Here is a 22,703-nt window from a genome sequence, read left to right as displayed (position 1 = left end):
TGTATGGATTGCTATTAATGGTATGCTTTCTGGTGGCACAGATATTTCAAAGAGGTTGTAAGGAGGGGAAAACCCAGGAAGCTTCGTGGTCCCCTTTTTCAGCCCCCACTCAAAACCCACTCACTTGGACTGCTTAAGGAAGACAGAAAATCAGTTCAAAGAATAAAATAGGGCATATAAATAGTTTAATAGTAGCCAAGGGAGAGTTTAGCAGAAATATTTTTAAAATATGAAAAAACAAATAAAGCAATTAACCACTGCAGAAGGAAAGGCTGCAAATATTAACAAAGAGGGGGGGAAAAAAGAGAAAGTAGCTAAGAAATCAGCAAGCAAGAGAACTTTCTCCTTGAGTACATTAACACGGCCAAACACAAGGAAAAGTGTGCACTGGAGCAAATGCGAGCGGATCAGCTGCTGGCCCGGGCAGGGAAGAAGCGCAGCTCCACTCCCTCAGGATGAGAAGGCCTCGCAAAGCGCCTGTTCCCGCCGTGCTGACCCGGCTTTGTGGCCGACTTTGAAGCCGCCGCAGCACAACTCCGCGCCCGCAGCAGCTCCCGCAGCCGCCGGGCCCTGAGGGCAGCGGGACCCAAATGGCGGCGCCGGCGCGAGGGACGCGCAGGCCGGGCCAGGCCGCGCGCCCGCCGCGCGCATGCGCAGCAAGGCGCGCGGAGCCGCGGCGCTTCCGCACGGAACGTCGCGTTCCGCGGGCTCGCGGGCAGGAAGTGGAGGCTTCTCGCCCCGCTTGCCCGCCTTGGGGCTGCCGCAGCTCCTTGCCCGTAACTTGTGTCATTTTCTGCCGTGCGCCCAGAGGGTCCTTTCAGCCCCGTGGCGCAGGCCCTCTATGTTCTGCCCAATAACAAGCCGGCTCTCGATGACATCGTTAGTTGCCAGGCAGAACTCCCCTTCGCGTCTCCCGTGCCGCCGCGGCGCCACCGGGAGGGGCGGCGTGTTTGATTTGATTGACAGCACGCGTAGTGGGCGGGGAGAAACAAGAGAACAAATAATAACTGTGGATGGCCTTGATGAGCAGGGCCCGCAGCCAATGGGGACGGGCGGGCGGTCGCTCGGTTGCCAGGGCCGCGCGGTTGCCACGGGCTCGGCTCGGCGTGGTGGCGGCCCCCGCTGCCGCCCGCCGTGGCTGCCGCCGCCTGCCCCGGCCCGGCGCGATGGTGAAGCTCGCTGCCAAGTGCCTGCTGGCAGGTGAGTCCGGCCCGCCCGCTCCCATCCGCCCCGCTGCCCACACGGGACTAGAGCGGGCGCCGTGGGGTCGGGCGAGGCCGGCAGCGGAGGCGGCCCGGCTTCCCACAGCCGCTCGTCGAGGGGCCGCCCCGCCAGAGAAGAGGTGGGGAAAGAGGCCATGGGAGAGAAGGGAAGACCTCGGCTGCCTGGGGACGGGAGCAGTGAAGTCGTGTCCGATATTACCACTCGGTACCCGCCCCCGCCCACCACGTGGAGTCGAGCAGTGCCCAGGGAGGGTGTGAGGTGTAGTTGGATCGGCTAAAATCCAAGGATAGGATCTGAAAAAGAGGGAAAAAAACCCAAATAGAAACCAAAAGGAGTATTTCTGCATGGTGGAAAGGTGGGCGCAGAGATTGGAGAAGGCGAGAAGGGAGCAAGGTAGGCAGCTGAATCCTGCCTCATATGTGAGTCTTGCTTTGGGCTGATGTGAAAACTTCATGGCAGAAATTAGGATGATTCTGAGAGTACGATAGAAAGGTAAAGCCTAAACAAAGAGGAGAAGATTGAGCACTTCACAGTGGCATCTTTTTCTCCAAATAATTTAGAGGCTAACCTGAGAAGAAAAATGAGGTGAAGACACCACTTTATTTAGTCAGGATGGATTATGGAGGTGAGGAAAGTGAGTACAGCTGGCTGTTAACACTTTGTGAAAAAGGTTTTTATTTTTCCCCCTCCCTCTACATTGAAGCTCTGTGCAGCCTCAGCCAAAAGCACAAATCCATAAAACCTTTGTGTGCAGTCAACTCCCAGGTTTAACTATGTGTTCAAAATTATTTCATCCAGAATAAAATGTTTGCCTTTTTTAACCTCAGAAGCAGCTGGCCATCAGCTCACACAAAGACATATGTGGTCTTTGGCAAAGGCAAGAGAATTGATCTCCCTTGTGGCTCTACTGCTGTGAACAGCATGAATATCTTGCCCGTCTTCTATGCTTGAAACATAGGCATCATTTCCAATTTGGAAGTGTCCTGCTCCCAGTATACTGTCCAGTTTGGCAAAGGCCAATTCCATGACCATTTTAAAATCACATAAGTTTTCTTTGGATGACCTGTTTATGTCCTTAATCCTTATTGGGTCTGGAGCAGCCTTTTCAATTTTATTCACAGCACAAAGAACAGGAATGTCCTATCCCATATGTTATTCTTCTGTGTGCTACAATAATATCCATGTATTATTAAAAAAATAAATTAGTAAAGCAGACCAGGAAAAATAGATTCTCTGTTGCAGAAAAAATCCACTATAGTGAAAGTGACCTAAGATATGAGGAAACAAAAAAAATGCAATTACATAAATAGGAGCAAACCTATCAGAAATGAAACCGGGAGCTCTTGTAGACCTAAGGAAATGGTTATGAAGAGCCAGTGACACAAAACTGGGAGCTACACCAAGGTCAAAAAGAACGGGAAAAGAGCTCTTATTAGCAAAACAGAGATTATTGAATTGACAATAGAAGATAATTCCTGTGTTATCTCAAGGGTCATTTACAGGCATAAAATAAAAAGAATTGTTGTCTAAGCTTACTATGGAGACACTACACAAAGGTTTTCATTGTAGAGAGACAGCTGGCAGTAGCAGGCATTTTTGAAGGATTCTAGAGATTCTGGCAGAATAACAGAAATATGGATAGAATATATACTGTGAGATGCACTACTGGCACAAGAGACTAAACTGAAAAGGGCAAGGAAACTTACTCTGAGGAAGTGTACTGGTGTGATGGGCTAAAGAGGATGACAAAGAATAAAAAGAGGGAAAGAACACCTGGGGCTGTCAAGTGAAAGAAAGGCAACACATTAATTAAGAATTTGTGCTGGCTGATGCCTGCACAGTTTGGAGCAATGTGTGCCTCTCTATGTCATTTTACAAAGACAGATCTAATTGTCTATTGAAATACAGAATAGCTTCCACTCAGAACAGAGTGTTGTCTTCCGCACAGGCTTGAACTGATCAGAGAACAAGCAAGCTGACTTACCAGATTTTCCTGTCTAAATATTATGAGCCCAACTCAGCTCAAAGTAAGCAAGCATGCTAAAAATGTTTAAATAAAAACTACTTTGGTTAATGCATCTAGGGGTAATTGTCACTATCCAAAACACCCTTCCTTCTCTGTAATAGTATGTGAGCAGAGAGCTTTACCAATTTCCTTCAAAACACCATTAAGAAGCTGTAATGGAGTCAAAAATACACCCATTAACAACTTAATGTAAAATACTTCCTTTCTGGCTTTATTTATTAACAACATAATGTGAAAGACTTGTATTCCAGGCTTGGCTGTTATGAGTATACCTTTGAGGGTAAAGCTTGAACCACTGAGGTATTTAATTACTGGTTCCTGTCCTTTTAACTATCCAAGCTAGTGAGACATTATGTGGAGAAATTATAAGGTCTTCGGAAGCATTAAGTCTTTGTTTAGAAAAGGTTATGATTTATGATCTTTTTCATGTAGTAATATGGGCATATGTAAGTTCTGCAGAGCCTGAGGAAATGGCCTGAAGTTGTGTCAGAGGAGGTTTAGGTTGGATGTTAGAAAAAGGTTCTTCACCCAGAGGATGACTGGGCTCTGTAATAGCTCCCCAGGGAAGTGGTCACAGCACCAAGCCCGACAGAGTTCAAGAAGCGTTTGGGCAATATTCTTGGGAATGGTCCTGTGCAGGGCCATGAGTTGGACCCAGTGATCCTTGTAGGTCCCCTCTAACTCAGCATATTCTGTTCTGTGATCCTGTGATTGCTTTGGATCTCACAGAGTTTTGTAAGAGCAGGCCAAAGCAGGGAGCTGTCAGGTTTGCCTGAAGTGTTGTGCAAGCCATTTCAGAAAACCTTGGCTCTAGAAGAGCAAAAACCAAATCCCCTTGCTTTTCCTTCTATTCAGGGATGAATCAGCAGGCTCTTCTCTCCAGCCATGTGCTTTCTCTCTGACATTTGCTTCTGTTATGCCGAGGATGCGACTAATGAGCCACCAGCAGCCCTTGAGTCAGCAAGAGTTGCTCTCTTAGCAGGGTCAGCAAGAAGAGTTCATTGAGAAGTTATATACTGAGACAAAGCTTAAGCAGCTTTGTCTCAGTATATAACAAGGATTTGAGTCTGGGGAGATGGATAACCTAAGGAGAGAAAATAGCATCCTAGGAAGCCCAGTCCCTTTTCACATTGCAATTTTCTCTACATGATAAGATATCTGGGAAATTTTAATTCCTAGGTAAGGGCTGTGGAGTAAGCATGAATTTTAGAATGAGCAGCAGTTCCACCCTAATCTGGCATTTCTTTGCTGCTGTGCAGAGGTCAGAAATCATATGTCAGCCACCAGTATGCATAATGGCAATATTAATTTCCTCCATGTGGGTATTACCTTTTAGATGGTTTTGTGCTTCATGTGACAGTTAAATTGACTGTATTCAGAGTTAGAGCATCTGGGCTCTTACAACGTATGATAGTATCAGAACTGAGGAAAAATAAGATTGTCTAGTATGAAACAAAAATACTTTATGTTTTGGGTTTTGCAGGAGATCCAGCTGTAGGTAAGAGTGCTTTAGCCCAGATGTTCCGCAGTGATGGGGCTCATTTTCAGAAGAACTACACACTGGTAAGCATACAACAGGCTCAGACTGTTGTCTAAATTTTTTTTGAAGATGAGTGGGAAAAGTGAGCGGCCTAGAACAAAAAAAATATGATTTTAAGTTAAGGTGTTCAAGGTGAGATCTTAGAGGGTTTCCTTTCTTACAGCCTAGATACTGAAGAGAAAACATTTAACATTCTGTAAATCTGTATTATGTAGGTGCTGATGTTGAAACTTAAGGCAGAATAATTTAGTTAATCTTGTGATTTTCCTGCTGAACCAATGTTTTCACAAGGTTTTGTGGTCTTAGAGAGCTCCCCCCTTTAGGGACTACTCTATGAAAAAGCACTGCTGAAGGAAAAAGCTTTTAATTCCAACTATTAAATGTGGATGTGGACAGTGTGCTTATCACTGTGCAAACACCAAGATGTGCTGCAAAGCCCCAAGATAATTATAATCTACAGAAACTGTTCCCAGATGAAGAGGATACAGTTTGCAGTCTTTCAGTGTAAGAATCAATGGTGATGACTAATCAGAAGCAGGATAAAAATAAAAGTAAATATAAGTAAAGTAAAAAAAGGAAAATATGAGTGTAGAGAAAAAAAAAACCTAAAATATGTTTATTCATTGAAATAAAGATGGAAACCAGAATTTAAGGATAGAAATAGAACAAACAAATGAGCTACAAAGCAGAATGAGATAAAAGGTGGAAGAAGCACAAATAATCTCAGTCCCATATGTTAGCTCATCACATGGTTAGTGCAAAATGTTCTAAGGCGTGTGTTAGAGCAGCAGTGTGAGAGTGAACATAGACCTGCAGACTTCAGCTAATACTCTGTACATAAGCGAATCTCTTTGGTTCTCCTTTTTCCCCAGCTGAGCAAATCTATGAGTCTTTGACATATTGGTGAGATTAGGTTACCAGAGCTAGGAGGAGTATTGCTGAGTTTCCAGCGGTCTGTGTTTGATGAAATTGTAATGATTCACAAGAATTGCCTCAATCCAATGCACGGTTGGTATGCAGTTGGACTGACTCTTAAAAACTCTCCTGATCCTCATTTTCCTGATTCTTCTTGACAGACAGCAGGCATAGAACTGTTGGTGAAGGCTGTATCAGTTCCAGAGACAAGTGATAGTGTGGTGAGTTTTTCTGTGACATAAATTGGGTCAGAAAGAGACATCCGGAGCTCAAGCCTCACATGACTCTCATTCTGGTGGAAGATCACTGTATACATGTTCATAGGGCAATTAAGTTGCATTAAGGAAATTAGGCTGATCATGTATAATTGCTGATACTCCAGGGTTAGTTTAGTCTTAAAAATATAATTTTCATATACTTCTATCTAAAGCAACATTTTAAACCAAAGTTATTGCCAGCTTTGTTGAGAATCTATTCTATTCTTTAGGGCACTCAGATTTAGTTCATGATTCTTGGAACTACAAAAGCCAAAGCTCAACTGTTATTTCTCCTTAATGCCCTATACTCCCATTAATAGAATGTATATAATTTTGCATAAATAGTAGAGATTACTGTCCCATTCCACATATTCTGTTTGCAGTAGGGATGGAAACTAGACTTGGGACCTTGGAAGTAACTCTTTTACAGCTTATACTTGAAATATGGCTATTTATTTTCTCATACTATCTGCAGTTTTCTCAGTGTGGGGAGTTTGATCCTTAGAGACATGACACTACTGTACTGAATAGAATGTTGGAGTTACAAGTTGCAGTATTTACTTCCCAAACCTTTCCCTACACAGCATTTTTCTTGGCAAGAGCCTTCTTTCTGTTTCCGCTTTCAGGAATTCTTCATTTTTGACTCTGCAGGAAAAGATCTATTTTCTGAAATGCTGGAGAAACTGGTAAGTCTTATGTAACAGTCCTCTTGTTCCAAAGAAGTGCTTTTGCTTTGAAGATCTGAGCTCCCCAGTCTGGCAGATGTAGCAAACTTTGTCTTTAGTGTAAATGGGAGCAATTACCTCAGTTGCCAATGCATCCTGTTCTACCTCTCTAAAACTTGTGTAAGTACTAGTAGAAATACTTTCCAGAGAAAGGAAAGGAGATAGGCAGTTTTCTTACAAAAGAAATAGGAAACTTTAACTGAGAATTTCTGTGTACTATTGTTTAAAGGTACTTCTATTTCTTAGAAAAATATCTGTTTTGCTGCAACTTCAACAGCCAGATGGATTTTTTTAGTGTTACACTGATGTGTTTGATCCAACAGGATTCATTCTTGTCCTTGAGCATAATCCTGCCCTTGGATTTTTTCCTTCACGTATTTGTGACCTTCCCTGTACAGTTCTCTACTGTATTATCTCATTTTGAGAAGCAGAATTAGTTAATTGATGTAAGCTTTCATAAGATGTCTAAGTCAACCTAATGGTTCGTTGTCTACGAAAGCGATTCCACTTTTACACTTGCACTAGACCTGGTTTGCAAGGGTCTTCTCTAGAAGCTGGCTCAGCTTCTCAAACTGAGAAAGAAAGAAGAAAAGAAGGAAGAAAACCTTTCTACTTTTTTCCTAGGATTAGTTTTGTGCTGATTCAGCATGAAAAATCAGCTTCCCTGGGGATCAGAAGAGTTCCAGAGCTGATACAAGTAAGGGGGCAGGGCTGCACAGACAGGACTAGGGAGGAAAGGAGTACCACCTCTACCAATGTCAGTGATTTAGCTGGCTCAATTGAAATGTGAAACCTCAGCCAGGGCAAAAGATTCCTGGGTGTTAGGCTTTTTATTTTCATCTTAGCAGCTGCATTTGCCACATTTACAGCCTGGCTGTTGACCACATTGGTTTCATTCGAGCTGACAGTGTTCCTTTCTTGCTGTGCAGTGGGAGCAACCCAACGTCCTGTGCCTTGTGTATGATGTCACTAATGAGCAATCCTTCAACAACTGTAACAAATGGTTGGAAAAGCTGAGGGCTCAAGCAGTTGGGATGCACATCCCAGGTAAAAATGGGTGTGATTCTTGTTATCTACTCCCCTCTTGCTTCTGGTGAGCTGTGGAACAGAGCATTTATTTAAAGTCAGGGACAGACATGACTTCCTCCAACTCCTTTGCTTTTATCAAAAAGCAGATAAGGCTTGAATATGTTTCCTTTTTAGAATCTTTTTTAGGTAGTTATAGACTATTCACCACGCCTACAACTTCTTCAGTTACTTCTACAGATGTTCCAGTATTTATGGCTTACAAGTCAGCATTGATGAGCTGGGTTTTTTCTATCCTTTCATGTCTTTTTTTTCTGTAGGTGTCTTAGTGGGGAATAAAACAGACCTAGTTGATCGTCGAGTTGTGGAGCAGGAACAAGCACAGAAGTGGGCTGAGAAACATGGCCTGGAATACTGTGAGATGTCAGTGGTGAGTATCTGCTCCTTTCACCATCTGTGCAAGGGGGTGTTTGTAAAGTTATCTTCTCTTTCAGGCAGAGAAAGATAACTGGGGACTCTTTTCACCTTGTTTGTCATCTAACTCAGTTTTAATCCTTCTGTGGTGAAACAGAGCACAAATAGTCAAATGCTTATTCCATCTGCAATTGACAACTTTCTTATTTCTTTACAGAAGGAAATGAAAAATTTTGAGGCCCCTTTCCACATCCTGGCAAAGTTATTCCACCAACTGTACAAAGAGAAAGTGGAAACTTTTCATTCACTAGCCTGACTGGTATGATTTATTGATCCTCTAAGCTTCTTCTAGTATTGAGAATCCTGCTGGACTGAATACAGAAAGAATTAAAAATATGAGCTATTTGCTACTTCATGGTCATCCTCTGGTAATTCAAAATAAACTAGAAATAGGCAAGTAGAACGACACTCTTCTGAAGCTGCTACCTCAGCATTCCTTTCATGTCCTCTAACTTGGTTCTCTGCTCATTGAAAGTCGGCTAGGTTTGAGGAGGCGGAGAGTAAAAGGGGAGGATAGAATGGAAATTGCCAGCTCTTTGCTTTAATATCTTTTTGTCTGAACAGACTTCCTGCTGTTACAAGCAGGGATTTAGAGGTTTGGAAAAGGAGAGAGGAAGCTGACAGGATGTTTTTCGACTCTAAGCCAGCCTTTATACATACACTGCAGGGCAGGACCGATTTGGCCCTACCCCTTGAAAAGCATTTTCAGAAGGAGGCTTATTGCCTTAAAATCAACATCTGGAGACTGAGATGTGTGGAGGCAGAGATGGATTTAGGTGTGTTTCCAGGAGTGCCAGAGTTGGAGGCAAATTTGAACAGTGTTGCCTTTATCAGTTGTAGGATTGATATGCTAGTGACTAATGCATGTTTCTAATTTTCAGGATCTGGTTTTTTCCTTCGGCATGCCTCACTGTCCCTGCCTGGTGGGAGCTGTGTCGCGTCCAGCCGCTGTCACTTGGTGACGCAGTGCCCTCTGCTGGTCCCAGGTCACAGGAGTTCTCCAGAGGCTGCCGCCTCCCTTGAAGTGAGCAGAAAAGGCATCCTGCAGGCACGTCCAAATTGGCTTAGCTGCAAAATGGAGTCAAATTACAAGAATACCTTTTCTATTCTAAAGATTAATCTAAAGCTTACAAAAAATTACCTTTTCTTCTTCATGTCTTTATCATCTTATGTATTGTTGTGTCATTTTTGTCAGTTGAATTTGGCAATATCATTCTGATTAAGGTTCAGTTTTCAATCTCCAAATCAGAGTCCTCTTATTAAAGTCTCTCTGCTTGTCATTGAATTTCAGATAAAAGACCACGGTTCTGATGTTGCTAGTGGAAACAGGACTAAGGAAATGAAAGACAGCCTGGCTAAGTTACTCTGACTCAGCTGTGTCTGGCTAGAAGTTTCATATTAAAAAGGGTAAAAGCCTAGAGAGATTTGCTGTATTGTGTGGAGTACTGATGTTACATGTGTAAGAATCTTTGCTAATGCAGTATACAGAAGCATCTGTGTTAAGGTACTGCCTTGTAACTGAGCCTAACACCAAAAGTTTCAAAAATTTAACCTATGGTAGACTCCCTTGGCCTAGGGAAGCTGAGTTTTGTAGAGACTAAGCACTGAGTGATTTTTCAGGCAGTCTTTTCAGGAATCTGTGTTTCAAGACTTTTATACGTGTGGTTTATAAGCATTTTTATGCCCAGTGCTAGGAAAAGTACATTAAATTGAATGTAAGAAATATGGCTGCAGATGTTGTAGCAGACTTTATGAAGCACTTCAAGGATCTGGAGAAGCACTGGCCTCATTTCACTGGCAACAGTGTGTTGATGCTGAGAACTCGCTAGGGAGCATGAATACCAGTTAAAGAGGATGAGTAGGAGCTCAATCTACAAGAAGTGAAAACAAGAGATTCTTTTGCTAGAAGCCAACTCAAAAATGACAGAACAAGCTGGGAAAGCTCCTGCTTTCTTCAAAGAAGGAAGGACTCCTCCATGAACATAGGGTAACTAGAAGATTCACTCTTTTTGCGTTGGATTAGCATTCCTGGCATTTGCATCTTGTATGGGTTGTCATGTTAATCCTGGGTGTTTTATGTTAATTTACATAGGCTGTTTAGACCCTTGCTTGCAGGTCCTGGTATCTGCACCTTTTATTCTTACTCTGACTAGTAAGAATAAAAGCTATTTTGGATGCTGTGCTGATCCAGGTAAAGAACTAAAGAAGGTTTGTTTTTATTTGGTATCTCATTTCCCTCTAGTTCAATTGATGATGTGATCACAAAAACAAGACACATATTTTTTCATATTGAAAATAACATACCAGATGTGTATGTCACATGTGACATGGTGTATCTAGGGGAAACAATGCCTTGGGAATAGGAAATAAAATTAATTCTTTGCAATCTTTAACCAGGGAGTCTATCTGCACCTGAAGGACCTCCCATAACTTCAAGTAAACACTCGAAATTCACCAGTAAGATGAAGATTGGTGAATGCTGCTTTATAAAATAAATGCAAAAGCTGGAGGAGCTCATTAAGGTACTGCTTGCAATGGTGATCTGTGATTTATAGGGAAGCTGCTTTTGAGAAGTTAGTGAAGAAAAATGCAGCCCATGCAGGGAAAGATCTATTGCCTGAGAGAGGAAATGTATGATCTAATTAGCTAACAGTAGGAGTTCACCCACTGCCCCTTTCCCTCTTCCACAGGCCACAACCACAATGAGGAAAGAAGTTGTGTCTAAAGCACTTTGTCAAATTTGCTTTTTACAGGACTATTTCAAGCACTAATGTGGACACAGTTTAATGTCCTTCAAAATAGTGTTTTTGACAATAACAATCTCAACCCTTTCAAATCTATTTTAACAGCATAATATATTGCCCTTCCTGGCTAATGTGCTGTATAATACCAGCCTGATGCAAGTAGTGGTTGTTGCTATTTTCCTGGCTTAATTGTGACCTTGGTTGTAGAGGCTAGGAGAGAAGAGGGTGTAGAAAACATGGGTGCCAAAGATAGGAAGATTGTGGGAAATAGTTTTGTCTCTGTGTGAAGGAGTTCAGGGTGGTGAGTAAGTCAGCTTGACCAGCAGGATGAGTAAGAATCTGGAGCCATTATTAAGTTTCTCCTACCTGTTTACTAACTTTGACAGTCACATCTGTAGAGTGAGGATGTGTGTTTGCTGCTTATAGGCTTAGCATCAGTCTGAATTACAGATGCTGTGGAGAACAGTGGGAGGAAGACAGAAAGCCTGTCTGCTGACCAGGAAGCTTGTTGTCTTCTTACAGCTCCCTTGCTTTGTCCAGCTGTGCAGTGCTGCAGGTGCTCAGCATGAGTGTTGCAACACAGAAATACCCAGCTCAACCAGAACTGAAATTTCAAAAGAAGGCGAAGGAAACAAACAGGCCTTTAACTCGTATAGATATGTAGACCTTTTTTCTCCTTGCTTGTTTGATTAGACAAAACCATTTCTTTCCTCCCTGGAGTCCCTCCTTACCTTTTCTTTGGTCCTCATGGGTCTGCACAGAATCTCTGTTATACTTGTGCCCTGCTTTACTTAGCTTGATACATCACCAGCTGATTTTTTTTTTATCCTTCTAATTTCTGCTTTATCTATTCCCAAGGCTGCAAGACATTTCTTCTTAGATTGATAGACAAAAGGAAACAAAAGTGGAATTTTTAGTCAAATTGTTTTGGAAGAAAAAGCCTTAAGAAGCTGTCTGACATTCTGAAATTTTACTGGAAATTCATTTGTGTAAAGTTGTCATGTTAAAGGTGGTTTAATGGTTTTGTTTTGTCTTGCCAGACATAGTCTACTGCGGAGTGAAATTCAGGATGTAAAATTCCAGAAAGGTCAGGTTTTATTGTGGGAATTAATAGGAGTTTCAAAGCTGATCACACTGTGATAAGATCTGTTAAGTCTTAACAATGGAGTGGTCACTGCTGTTCATAATGAAGCATTAAATGTACTGAAATGGGGCTGTCAAAACAGTTTCTTCTAGAGATTTGTTCATTTTAAAGACTTTAAACTTAAGAAAGGACATCTTTTAAAAGACTGATCTGATAAATGACACCATTTGGACCAGAGTTATTTCTGATATAACTTCAGTGACTTGAAGAGCTGGATTTAGTCTTTTATGCCAATTGACTCCCCTGGGTAAGCTTCATTTCTTTACCCACTATACATCTTGGACCGATCTGACCTGATAGCAAAAGACACATGATGTTGTTGAAAATGAAATACTGCCTTGGGGCAGAAGGATAAACTGTGTGGCCTCCTGAGGTCCTCCCAGCAATACTTTCTATAATTCTATTAGATTAAGTGAGGATAGAAGTAGCATGGAAAGCACAAAACGGGCTAAGTCATAAACCAGTAATTAAACTGGGAGCTGGGCAGAAAATGTACAATCTATCCCAATTAAGAGCTATATCTCAAGAGAAACTGGGAGCCTGACGCAGGTGCTGACAGCAGGGAAAACACTGCATTTCTGTTCTGGAGGCAGCAACTGCTTTCTGCTGGTGCTTATGCAGATCTGTGGGGGTCCTTACGCAACTCAAGGCTGTGCTCTGTTTTTAATAATTCCTGTATCTCTGATGTTCAGGTGGCTGTTGCTTGCAGTTCTGGTCTCATCTACCTGCACAAAGTCAGCAGCGTGATGTCAGATTATTTGCTAGTGGCAGGAGTTCTTTATTTGCTAGTGGCAGATTATTTGCTAGGGGCAGGATTATTTGCTAGTGCTAGTCCCCTGTGTAATGGGACCCCTCTCTCCCCATGCATTCTCTGTCCTTATCCTATCTCATATCTGCTCCTTGGTGGACAATATCCACCTCTGCTTGCTCTTAACAAGTAGTTTTTCCATCTTGCAGATGGTATTCTGTGAAACCTGGGTTTGAGGGACTTCTCAGACCTTCTGCAGCAAAGGTGGAGTCAGAGCAGGAGCCCTTCAAGGCCTCACATCTCTTTTGGCCTAGGGGCACATCATCACTGTACTTCTCTGTCCTATTTCCTCCTCCTGCTGTCATTTTGCCTGGAGAACAATGTCTTCTGTGCCAGTTGCCCTTGGCTCTGTTGACCCGGAACAACAATGCTTGGGGGAGGGAAGAAGAAGAGAGCTACTCAGTCTTGAGTCTTTTCAGGGCTTTTTAGCTGTTATGACTCCCTGTCAAAGTCACCTGAGAGATGGGGATGTTGATCAGTCTAGGGTGTAATTTCCTGGCAGGAGACCACCAACTGAGTCCTGGCAGCCTCATTTGGGCTCTTCAGAGCTTGCTGCAGTGTAACTTTGTTACAGACACTGGCTGTTCTTCTAACCTGGGGTTTTGGTGGAAATTTTTGATAGTTTTTTTACTCTTTGGAGGTCTTTTGTTTTTCTGTCATGGCTTCATATATCTCCTCCCCTAGACATGTTTGTCAGGAGAAGCTTAGAGAATTGCTCCCTTTCCCGGTCTCTGAGATTTAATCTGGGAATATTTAAAAGGGAAATGTGACAGACCCTACATGTCAAGCTGGGGTCAGGGATGGGGTCAGTTTGATGAGTTTCCCTCCAGCCAGATATACATCAACTGGAGATATGTGGAGCCTGTGATCTTTCTGCACAAGTACTAGAAAAATAGCCAATATGAGGGCTGCAAGTTAGGGACTGTGAGGAAAAGGGTAAAAAGGCAAAAGTGATCAACTTCTGTGTCCCAGACAGGGGAAAAGGCCTGAGCACTAGGGGAACAGGAATATGTAGGAAATATGTAGGTCTGTATTCTTTCATGAAGAGCCCAAAGGATTTGCTGAGACAGATTGCGAGGGTAGGATTTAGGGATGGGAGAACCTGAGGCTTCTGTCTTTTAGAATGCTGTATGAAAATAAAATGGGAAGAAAAGTAATTTTTGCATGAGCCACTGAGGGAAAATGAAGATACAGGGTAGAACTGGATGACCTTGCAAGTGGAAGGGCAAGTGATAAGAATAAATAACTGAAAGGAGATCTTCAGGGCCAAGCTCTCAGGGCCAAGGGCAGACGGGAATTCAGAGCCATGATGAGGAAGGTCACTGGTAGCCATCAATTTAGGTTTAAGATGCAGTACCCGCATTGGAACAAGGCAGGAAGAATTAAAGTCTGTGTGACAGGGTTGACACTGGAAATTGAAAGGGCAGTCGCAAGGATCCAGAATGATAAACTTAGGAGTAGTGTGGGGAGATAAGAACAGCAAGCTGTGATGCTGTGAGCAGCAGTGGCTGGAGACAGCATACCCAGGTGAGACCAGAAAAGATCGAGTAGGTATTCTGAGGACACTATCAGACTATGAGGATGGAAGAGTGTGAAGAGATGTTGGAAATTCATATTTGAGTACAGCTCTTCTGAGGGAATTTCTGAGTGAAGATATATAGATACCTACAATTGGTACCCATACATGTTCATAAACACATTTAAAACACATATTAATTCCAGTGCTATATTCTCTATTTTCTTTTGCCAAAAATTACCATGACCTCTCTATTCCAGTGCTATATTCTCTATCTCTATTTTCTTTTGCCAAAAATTGCCATGACCTTTCTGCTTGTTGGTGATTTTTTTTTTTTTTTTTTTTTTGGGGGGGGGGGCAGGAGGGGGAGAGTAGGCAACAACACATACATTTATGCCAAATTGTGATGCTCCATCATGAATACATTCAGCAAACGGAAAGAGAACCTGCACCTTCACCTGACCAGGCAGGAATATTTTCTGTGTTGTTTTCTCTTCTCTGCTTTTGGAAATTCATTTTGGTTCCTGTGAAGTGTTGCTCTCTCTTAATCTAACAGTTATGTGTAGCCATTGTGGACCATATCTAGGACTTTATTTCTGTGATGTTCAGTGGCTTCATTTTGTGGACTGTAAAACTGGAAGTGTTGGAGATTCAGGTTACAGTTGAAGCATCAAGCATAAAATCAGCTTGTAGGCACAGCAGAACAGAGTATCTAGGAAAGATGTCTTGCAGGGTTAAGATAATGCTTTTCAGTGCTGTTGTCAGCAAAGAGAGTCTATAATGGATGTGAAAATGTTAGATGAGGAAGGAATTCTGGTGTGTTTGGTAAGGGCAACAAATGTGGCTTTTTTCTAACAGGTAAAGGAAAGGATGCTGCAAATCTCTGGATGGAGGTATCTGGGGAGCTAGTAGAGGAGGTAAAGGAGCATTCTTGGAAAATGTCATGGAACTGGATAAGAGCAGGTGGATGGTTCTAGTATGAGCAAAAGCAGAGTAATGCAAACCCTGCCCTCTGGTTTCTGTCCCAGTATGAAGCTATTTCCCTTCAGCAGAGTATGTAGTTGCTCTTGATGACCCTCACAGCTAAGATTGCCAGTAGAGTGGCTTTCCCTCTTCACTGAGATAAAAGTCATCCCTGAATGCCATCTTGGTCCACAGCTATTTTGATACCTGATTCCTTTCCCTGTCCATGCCACTTGCCTTTTTCTTCCTGTCTCTGCATGTGAAGGCCTTATATGTCTGTTGCAGCTGGCAAGGTGGTATAAATGCTGCAACCTTCTTTGAGGTGTCTTCTTCAGAAGCCGCTCAAAGTAAGACCACGAGAACAGCCATTTCAAGTCCATGCACACGTACACGCCACAGAGAGCTCAGAGGAGGAAAGACAGTAAGGGTCTTTGCATGATACATTCCAGCAAGGGTCTTTGCATGATACATTCCAGCAAGGGGTTTATTGCATCCCCACACCAAAGGGACCAGAGACAAAAGACAAAACCATGTGGTCTGCACAACTTAAGTGTGGGGTCAGTGACCAATGACCTGAGGGCAGAGGGGCAGGCAAAGGGTAGCACCCTGTAGGGGGGGTGAGGGTGAACAATAGGGGTGGGCAGTGTCAAGTGGCCAGTGGGGGAAGCAGTCTGATGTAGATTGGCAGTAGTGCTGCAGAACATCATGGGCTAAGCCTTCTCTGTCAGCCTAGGTGGGGAAAACTCTATGGTATCAGAGGATTCCACATATGTCCCCACAATTCTGCTACACCTTCCATGATACCAGCCCTCCCTGTGACCTTAAGACTGCTTATTTCCTCTCATGTACTTTGCTTTCCAGGATTAGAAGCTGTGGTAAGAAAAATAGCCACTGGTCATTCTATCTACTACCACCCTCTCCTACCCCTCTCCATCTGGTGGTAGGGAAGAGCTTGTGCCCTGTTCAGCTGGCTAGTTCTGGCACAAAGCTGGACTGGTATAGGAGTGAGAGGGCTGTGCCCATATTGGATGTGTATCTCTGTGCGGGTGAGGAGTATCCAAGGCAGGCACTCTTTCCTCCTTTTATCAGCCTGCGCTCATTTATTTTACCATCTGTTTTCCCAGTGCTGGAGATGATGCTGGGGATATGTGACTTGGGGCACTCAGGCAGAAACTGGCCTGCACAAGGCCGGCCATGTGTTTGCCTCCTAGCAATGCAGCGGTCAGCAGCAAATTCTTTGCTGCTGCCTCCTCTCAGTATGGGAGAGAGCAAGTGTGGGCCTGGGTTGTGTAGGAGACACAAAGAAATGAAATGTGGCAGGGGGAGAAAGGGAGAGATACTGGGGTATGTGTGTATGAGCTGGAGAGAACTGTGGGAAGGGGGACAGACAGACAGATGGACAGAATTGGGGAGAAGGAAGAATGGATTGAAAAGAGGGAAAAGCATATAGAACTGTGCAGGGAGAGACAAAGAAACAGAGTGGCTGGGGGCAGCAAGAGAAAAGCTGTGAAGGAAGGAAAGACGGGCAGATTTGGCAGGGTTGTGGTGTGGAAATCAATGAATTGTCCGTGGGAGAGGGATGTGTGCCAGCCAGGTACTACATTCATAGATAAGTGGATAGCTAGAGATGGAGATAAATTCTCTGTGTGTGTGTGTGTGTGTGTGTGTGTGTGTGTGTGTGTGTGTGTTTATACAGACCTGTGTGAGGGTGAGCTGAATCAATGGGAGTGAGGAAGGGGAGCCATAAGGAAAGAGGTGAGTGAAAGCAGAGCAACAAAAGAACGATGCTAGAGAGAGATGGACCCTTGGAGTGCAAATGAGCTGGCATCAGGCAGTGGGGAGGAAGGGATTTATATAAAAAGAAGGGAGACTAACTGCATTTGTGTGTTTGGGGCTGAGGTTTTCTTATTGGAACCTGAAGGAGGATACAGGGCAGCCATCAGAGCACAATTCCCCAGTACTAAACAGAAGCATTTTTATGCATTCAGTGCATTCTCTCACTGCCAGTGCACAGAGAGACCCAGTGGACCCAGGAATGTAAATGCCACTATGCTAGTGCAGACAGTTTCCTACCTGCTGAACTGCAATTTGTACCCAAGTGTTTGCAACCTGTGGACTGCCTGTTTCAAGCATATCTGCTTGACTATTAGAAACTGTTTAAGATGGCAGCTCAGGTATTTATTTATCCTCCTTTCCCTTTCCTCTTGCCCTTTTCCTCACAGTGTACTCATAACAGAAAAGGAGACATGAAAAAGTAGTGCCCATATTCACAAGCACCTTCTTATTTCTTCTGCCTTGTTTCACAGACACCATTTTGCTTTGCTGCCTGACTTGACCTCCCCCTCTTCCCTTTGAGCATGTCTTTTCTCTTCTGTACTTTCCTTTGCTTTTCTCCCATCTACTTCTTTCTCTCTTCCTTCAATTTTCTATAGTTTTAAGTTTTTTACTGTCCCTATAACTCCATCCCCCATTCTCCATTGTGTTCTAGACTAGGGCCCCTGTTTCTCTCCTTCTGCTCCTTTTCTCCCCGATTCCTCCATCTCCTTCTGTCTGTGCCTGTCTGCCTGCTTTCTGTCACTCACTGTCTGTCTCTCTTGAACTGGGTTGTGAATACTGTTGGTATCAGAGTGGGTCAAACTGTAAAACCGAGGTTCCCAGAGGGCCAGGTTGTGATAATTTTATTTTTACAATGTCCTTGGATGTGTAAAGGTGTTTGTTTGAGGGGGAGGAGCAGTGCATGTGCTCCATGTGGGAGAAGAGAGAGGAGTGCAGGCCAGAACAAATGAAGCTTATAACCAATATAGGTCAGTTGCAGAGAAGAGTCCCAATGGTCTGTGAAATAGAGAAGTGTTTTGTCATTTCAGACTGGCTAGTGGAAAGATGGCAAATGAATAGTTTTATCTAACAGACACAGGAAAAGGGTCCTGTCAGAGAATGCGGTACTGATGTGCATGGGAGGAGGACCAGCTCTGCTTAGGGGATTGCTCATCTCCCAGCCGCCCCCGTAACCCAGGGAAAAAACAGCCTTTCTCCTGCTCTGAGCTGCCTACTCCTGTGTATGTTCCCATGTCTCTGCTATGGCCTGCAGAGCATGGCTGAGAGATGCTTCCCTGTGTCCCCTGCCAGACTAGCTCACTGTGTTAAAGAGGACAACAACTGAGCAAATAAATTACAGAAGCACAAAGGAGAACCATAATTCCACACTCCTGGAGGATGGTCTGGAGTGCTTGGTCAGTCTCTGCTGGGGTCAGCTGCCAAAGAGACCCACATAGTGGCACAGAGGCATCATCAAGGCCCTGAGCATGGTATGGTGGAGCTGCATGAACCAAGTGCACTGCTGGGAGAGAAGCCTCTGCAGTAGGCTTCTCACTGCCCATGATTTGCCACCATATAAATAAGTGCTGCTTTCTGATCATTCTCAGAAATTTTCAAAAGTGGTCAGTAGCTGCAGTGAATGACTGAAAATGTAAAAGACTGATGAGCCCACCATTTGGGCTTGGGATTTTTTATTTAATTTCTGTTAAGAAATTTATTGGTTTATGAGATCAAAGCTACTATGTTAAATTACATTAAAACATCAAAATAGAAATCTGGATTTTCAGAGGTGTTTGGAGCCCCTCTAAATTTGACATGAGATGCTGACTTCTTAGCACAGCTGAAAATCAGGACAGTTCTTCACTGTCTAAACATGGAGTTAGAAGCCTAAATAGACTTAACGTGTTTTGCTTCCTTTTTTAAAGTAGTCCTTTATTCCCAAGGCAGAGAATACCACCTCTTGACAATTTCTATCCATGGAATACTCTATGCATCACCATAATACTTCAGTCTAGCATCTGACTGGCTTAATCTGATGTGTTTAACCTACTTCCTCTATAGGAATTCACTTGAGGGATCCTAAACCATTACAATGGTAATGTGAAAACAAATCCTAGGAATTCATACAAGAGCTCTGTGGTCATGATATATCAGCTGACTTGCTCGGAAACAGTGTCTTAGGTACTTTTACACCTCATGGGATGCCTCCCTGACTATGTAGGACTACAGAAGTAAATCCTTCTCACATGAAAATTGGTAGCCTGTTTCTGGCATCAGTGAGATATGCTGATTCTGAATTCTCTTAGAATGCCAACTCACTGAACTCCTGAATAGGTGCTGTGATATGTGCTGCTCTTGATTTGTCCCTCTGAAAATTCAGAGGAATTAAATAGTCTGTCCTAGACACTAATAATTTCTCTTCCTTTTCTTGGAATGTTGCTTCAAGAATTCTTTTAACCCTGATATACTAACTGAGCATCAGAGAAGTTAAATGTCCATTATTCCTGCCCAAATACCCTAAACTATCTGACAGAAGTAAAGCTCAGGGTATCCTAAAGATGAAAGTTTGCATAGCTGTCTTGCAGTGTTGTCTGTGTCAGTACCACCAGACCTAGGAGACTAAGTCTGTCCATGGAGGAAGCCCCAGTGATACCTCTGTGGCTGCAGAGGTCTAGATGGCAAAAGCTCTTATTAGGGCTGGATTGTGGCTTTAAATGATGACACTGAATAGATGCGGCTGCACGAGATCCTCTTGTCTGTCCCCATCTGTGCCCTTTACACTGAAAGGAAGACTGATACCACAGGATATCGATCAGTGTCAACACAAACCATCCTCACTGTATGCTTCACCTTTACCTCAGCATTTATCATTGCACTGATGCTTCTAAGAAGATTCTGAAAGCCTTTAGAAAAAAGCAAAGCCTTTCTCTTTTTTGACTTATTCTTTGCAATTCTCTGATTACTATGTTTACATGGAAACAGGATTTTTTTTTTTTCTTTAAGAACCAAACCACAGCCCATGTACATTTCCTCAGGGGAGTTTCATAAAACTGTTTGTCAAGAAATGATGACTGTTTTTAATTTGGACTTTCTGAAGCTGACCAGAACAAACCACTCCTTCCCTGAGAGAGAAATCAGGAGTGATGGTCTAATCTAGTTATATTCAGTGGATAAATGGACAAAGGCTTTACTGGGGGCAGCATAGTTATTGGTGCCCATATTTCAGGCACAAAGGGCAATGAGACCTGTTACCTCTCTGATCCATTCTGGAGACTCTTCCCTGTGCCTTAGGCCCTAGAACAGATTCTGATTACAAAACCTGTGCCAAAAAACTTTTTACCAACTTTTTGTTGCCTGGAATATGATTTCAGGGTTGGATGTATGTAGATGTCAGTGGGAACTGTCTGTGCCTGGCTTTGGATATGAATGTGAACTAAAAAGAGAATTTCCATGAAGGATCTAGGGATACAGCAAAGGAGAAACAATGGCTGTATGCTTGTGAATAAGTGGGTCTCAAGCTGGATTTCTATGATATATGGTTAATGTAGGGTGAGGGAGTGTAGAGGCATGCATTTATTTATACTCAAGATAGTCCAACATGAAGGTATTTTGGGATTATAGATTAAGTGTAGAAAAAGGCATGTTCTGGAGAGGATAAGTATGAGGCACAGCATCTGAGTGGGGAAGCATGTCTTTAGTTTAGCATACTTATGTAAATACTTAGGGATAGACAGGCTGGTGGGAGGGGGGAATGTTCTCACAACTTATATTCTCTGCTAGTCATATTTGGTTTGTGTTTATATATATATATATATATATATGTATATATATATATATATATATATACACACACATATATCCTCACTTAGAGTGCTTTACCAAATACTAGAATTCCAGCTAGAATTAATTGTTAGCAGCCTGCCCTCTGTTAGGGCTAATGGGTTGCAGGTATTGATTTTTTTTCTATTTCTATTGATTAGGAGGCTGCTGTACATACCAGCCTTAGCATAGCATGGAAAGAGAAAGGGAGGCAAAACAGTTCACATCGCAGCAACTCATCATGGTGGAAAATTCATCCTGGGTATCTCAGTCTTCTCCAGCTATCTCTTCTGAGTAGAGAAGGAAGGCATTCCTGTTTGCAGAAATCAACCCTTAGGGCTCATGAGAGACACTTTTTGTTTCCCAACCGTCTTCAAATATACCACTCAATGGGAGAAAAGTTGTGTAAGAAAAAGGGGAAAAGGAGTCTCACATGGAAAGCACAGGAGTTGTAGCTTCAAGACTCAATCTGAAACACTTATCTTGAGTACCCATAGGCATCCAGATCATTCATAACAGCACCCAGTTCCCACTAAAATCAGCACAAACACTTTCACTTTGGTGTGCTTTATGAACACGTTCTGGATTTTTCAGTGTCTCTGCAAACTAATGAACATGTTACTTTTTAGGAGTGTTGTGAGGCTAAATGAACCATTTGTACAAGATTTAGCTTGGAAGAGGACATAAGTGAGAAATTGAGGGATTTCTGTATGGCAGCATTAGAATCTCATACTTGGTGCCTGCCAGAGTCCACTCCTGTCTATCACAAGAGTTGTTTTAGGCACTCCTAGGGTAGAACCCACACCCATTTTGCATGGAAATCTGCTCATTTTAATTGATAGACCTCCATATCCTGTATCTCCCTTCTTCTTTAATTTCTGGTCAAAGGGTTACTCTAGAGATGACTTTGCTGTAGTATTGATTGTCTGAGGTTTAAACTGTGTTGTTGATCTTCAAGTTACATGAACCTGAAGAAAAGAAGAGATGCCCAGTGAGGCTTTTTCCATCTGCATTTATCTTCCTATGTCTATCATCTCCATCTCTAGCTCCTCCAACTGCAATTCTCTAGCAAAACCCACAAATCTTCTTTCCTTGGCTTTCTAGTTTGTTGAACTGGTCTAAGAAAACCACCAGCATGCAGATATGATGTGAATAATATTTCTTAAGTGCTTTGGGACCCTCTGCTTTGGATGTCAGTGATGACTGCTCTGATCACCCCATCTGCTTTTCTAACAGTACAGATACATGACTTTTTTCTTCTCCAATAGAATATCTTACATTTTAATTCTCTTTATACACCATATCTTTTCTCTCTTCTCAGCCGCATTGGCTTCCAGTTCTGTGATCATAACCCTAACCCCACTTGTTTTTCCTAACATCTCCTCTGCTGGTGCATTTCCCTATTAACACCTCTGCTCTGCCTGCAAATGCAGTTGCACCAACTCTATCTCTTTTACAGCTCATTACAGCAGCTCCTTCTCAGCTGGCCTTCCCAGGATGAAGATTCCTAGATTCAATTTTTATACACTATTGCTGTTTGATTTTATCCGATGTGCCAAAGAGCTCCACTGCAGCACTCAATCCACAAACACTATTCAGTCTCATTACCATCCCGTGGAGTTGCTTCCGACTTTGTGCCCTTCATCTCGCTTCCTGCATCTTTCTCATGCCCCTTTTTTCCTACAGCACTGCCCCTTCTCTCCACAA

At 43.0% G+C, this 22,703-nt stretch overlaps 1 protein-coding gene across 1 annotated transcript; it reads left to right on the top strand.

Moving 5' to 3' along the window:
• The first annotated feature begins 1,086 nt into the window (after positions 1 to 1,086).
• On the top strand, positions 1,087 to 9,914 carry IFT27 (intraflagellar transport 27). Its single transcript, XM_021553983.2, has 8 exons — positions 1,087 to 1,200; positions 4,734 to 4,813; positions 5,867 to 5,926; positions 6,589 to 6,648; positions 7,617 to 7,734; positions 8,034 to 8,143; positions 8,345 to 8,446; positions 9,069 to 9,914. Exons 1-7 carry the CDS (start codon positions 1,167 to 1,169, stop codon positions 8,441 to 8,443), a joined length of 561 nt encoding a protein of 186 aa, XP_021409658.1. The 5' UTR covers positions 1,087 to 1,166; the 3' UTR covers positions 8,444 to 8,446; positions 9,069 to 9,914.
• Positions 9,915 to 22,703: the final 12,789 nt, after the last annotated feature.

The sequence above is a fragment of the Lonchura striata genome, chromosome 5 (assembly GCF_046129695.1).
Source record: "Lonchura striata isolate bLonStr1 chromosome 5, bLonStr1.mat, whole genome shotgun sequence".
Taxonomy (NCBI): Eukaryota; Metazoa; Chordata; class Aves; order Passeriformes; family Estrildidae; genus Lonchura; species Lonchura striata.
Note: the sequence above shows the minus strand (reverse complement) of the source record. Positions and strands in the feature narration are given on the sequence as shown.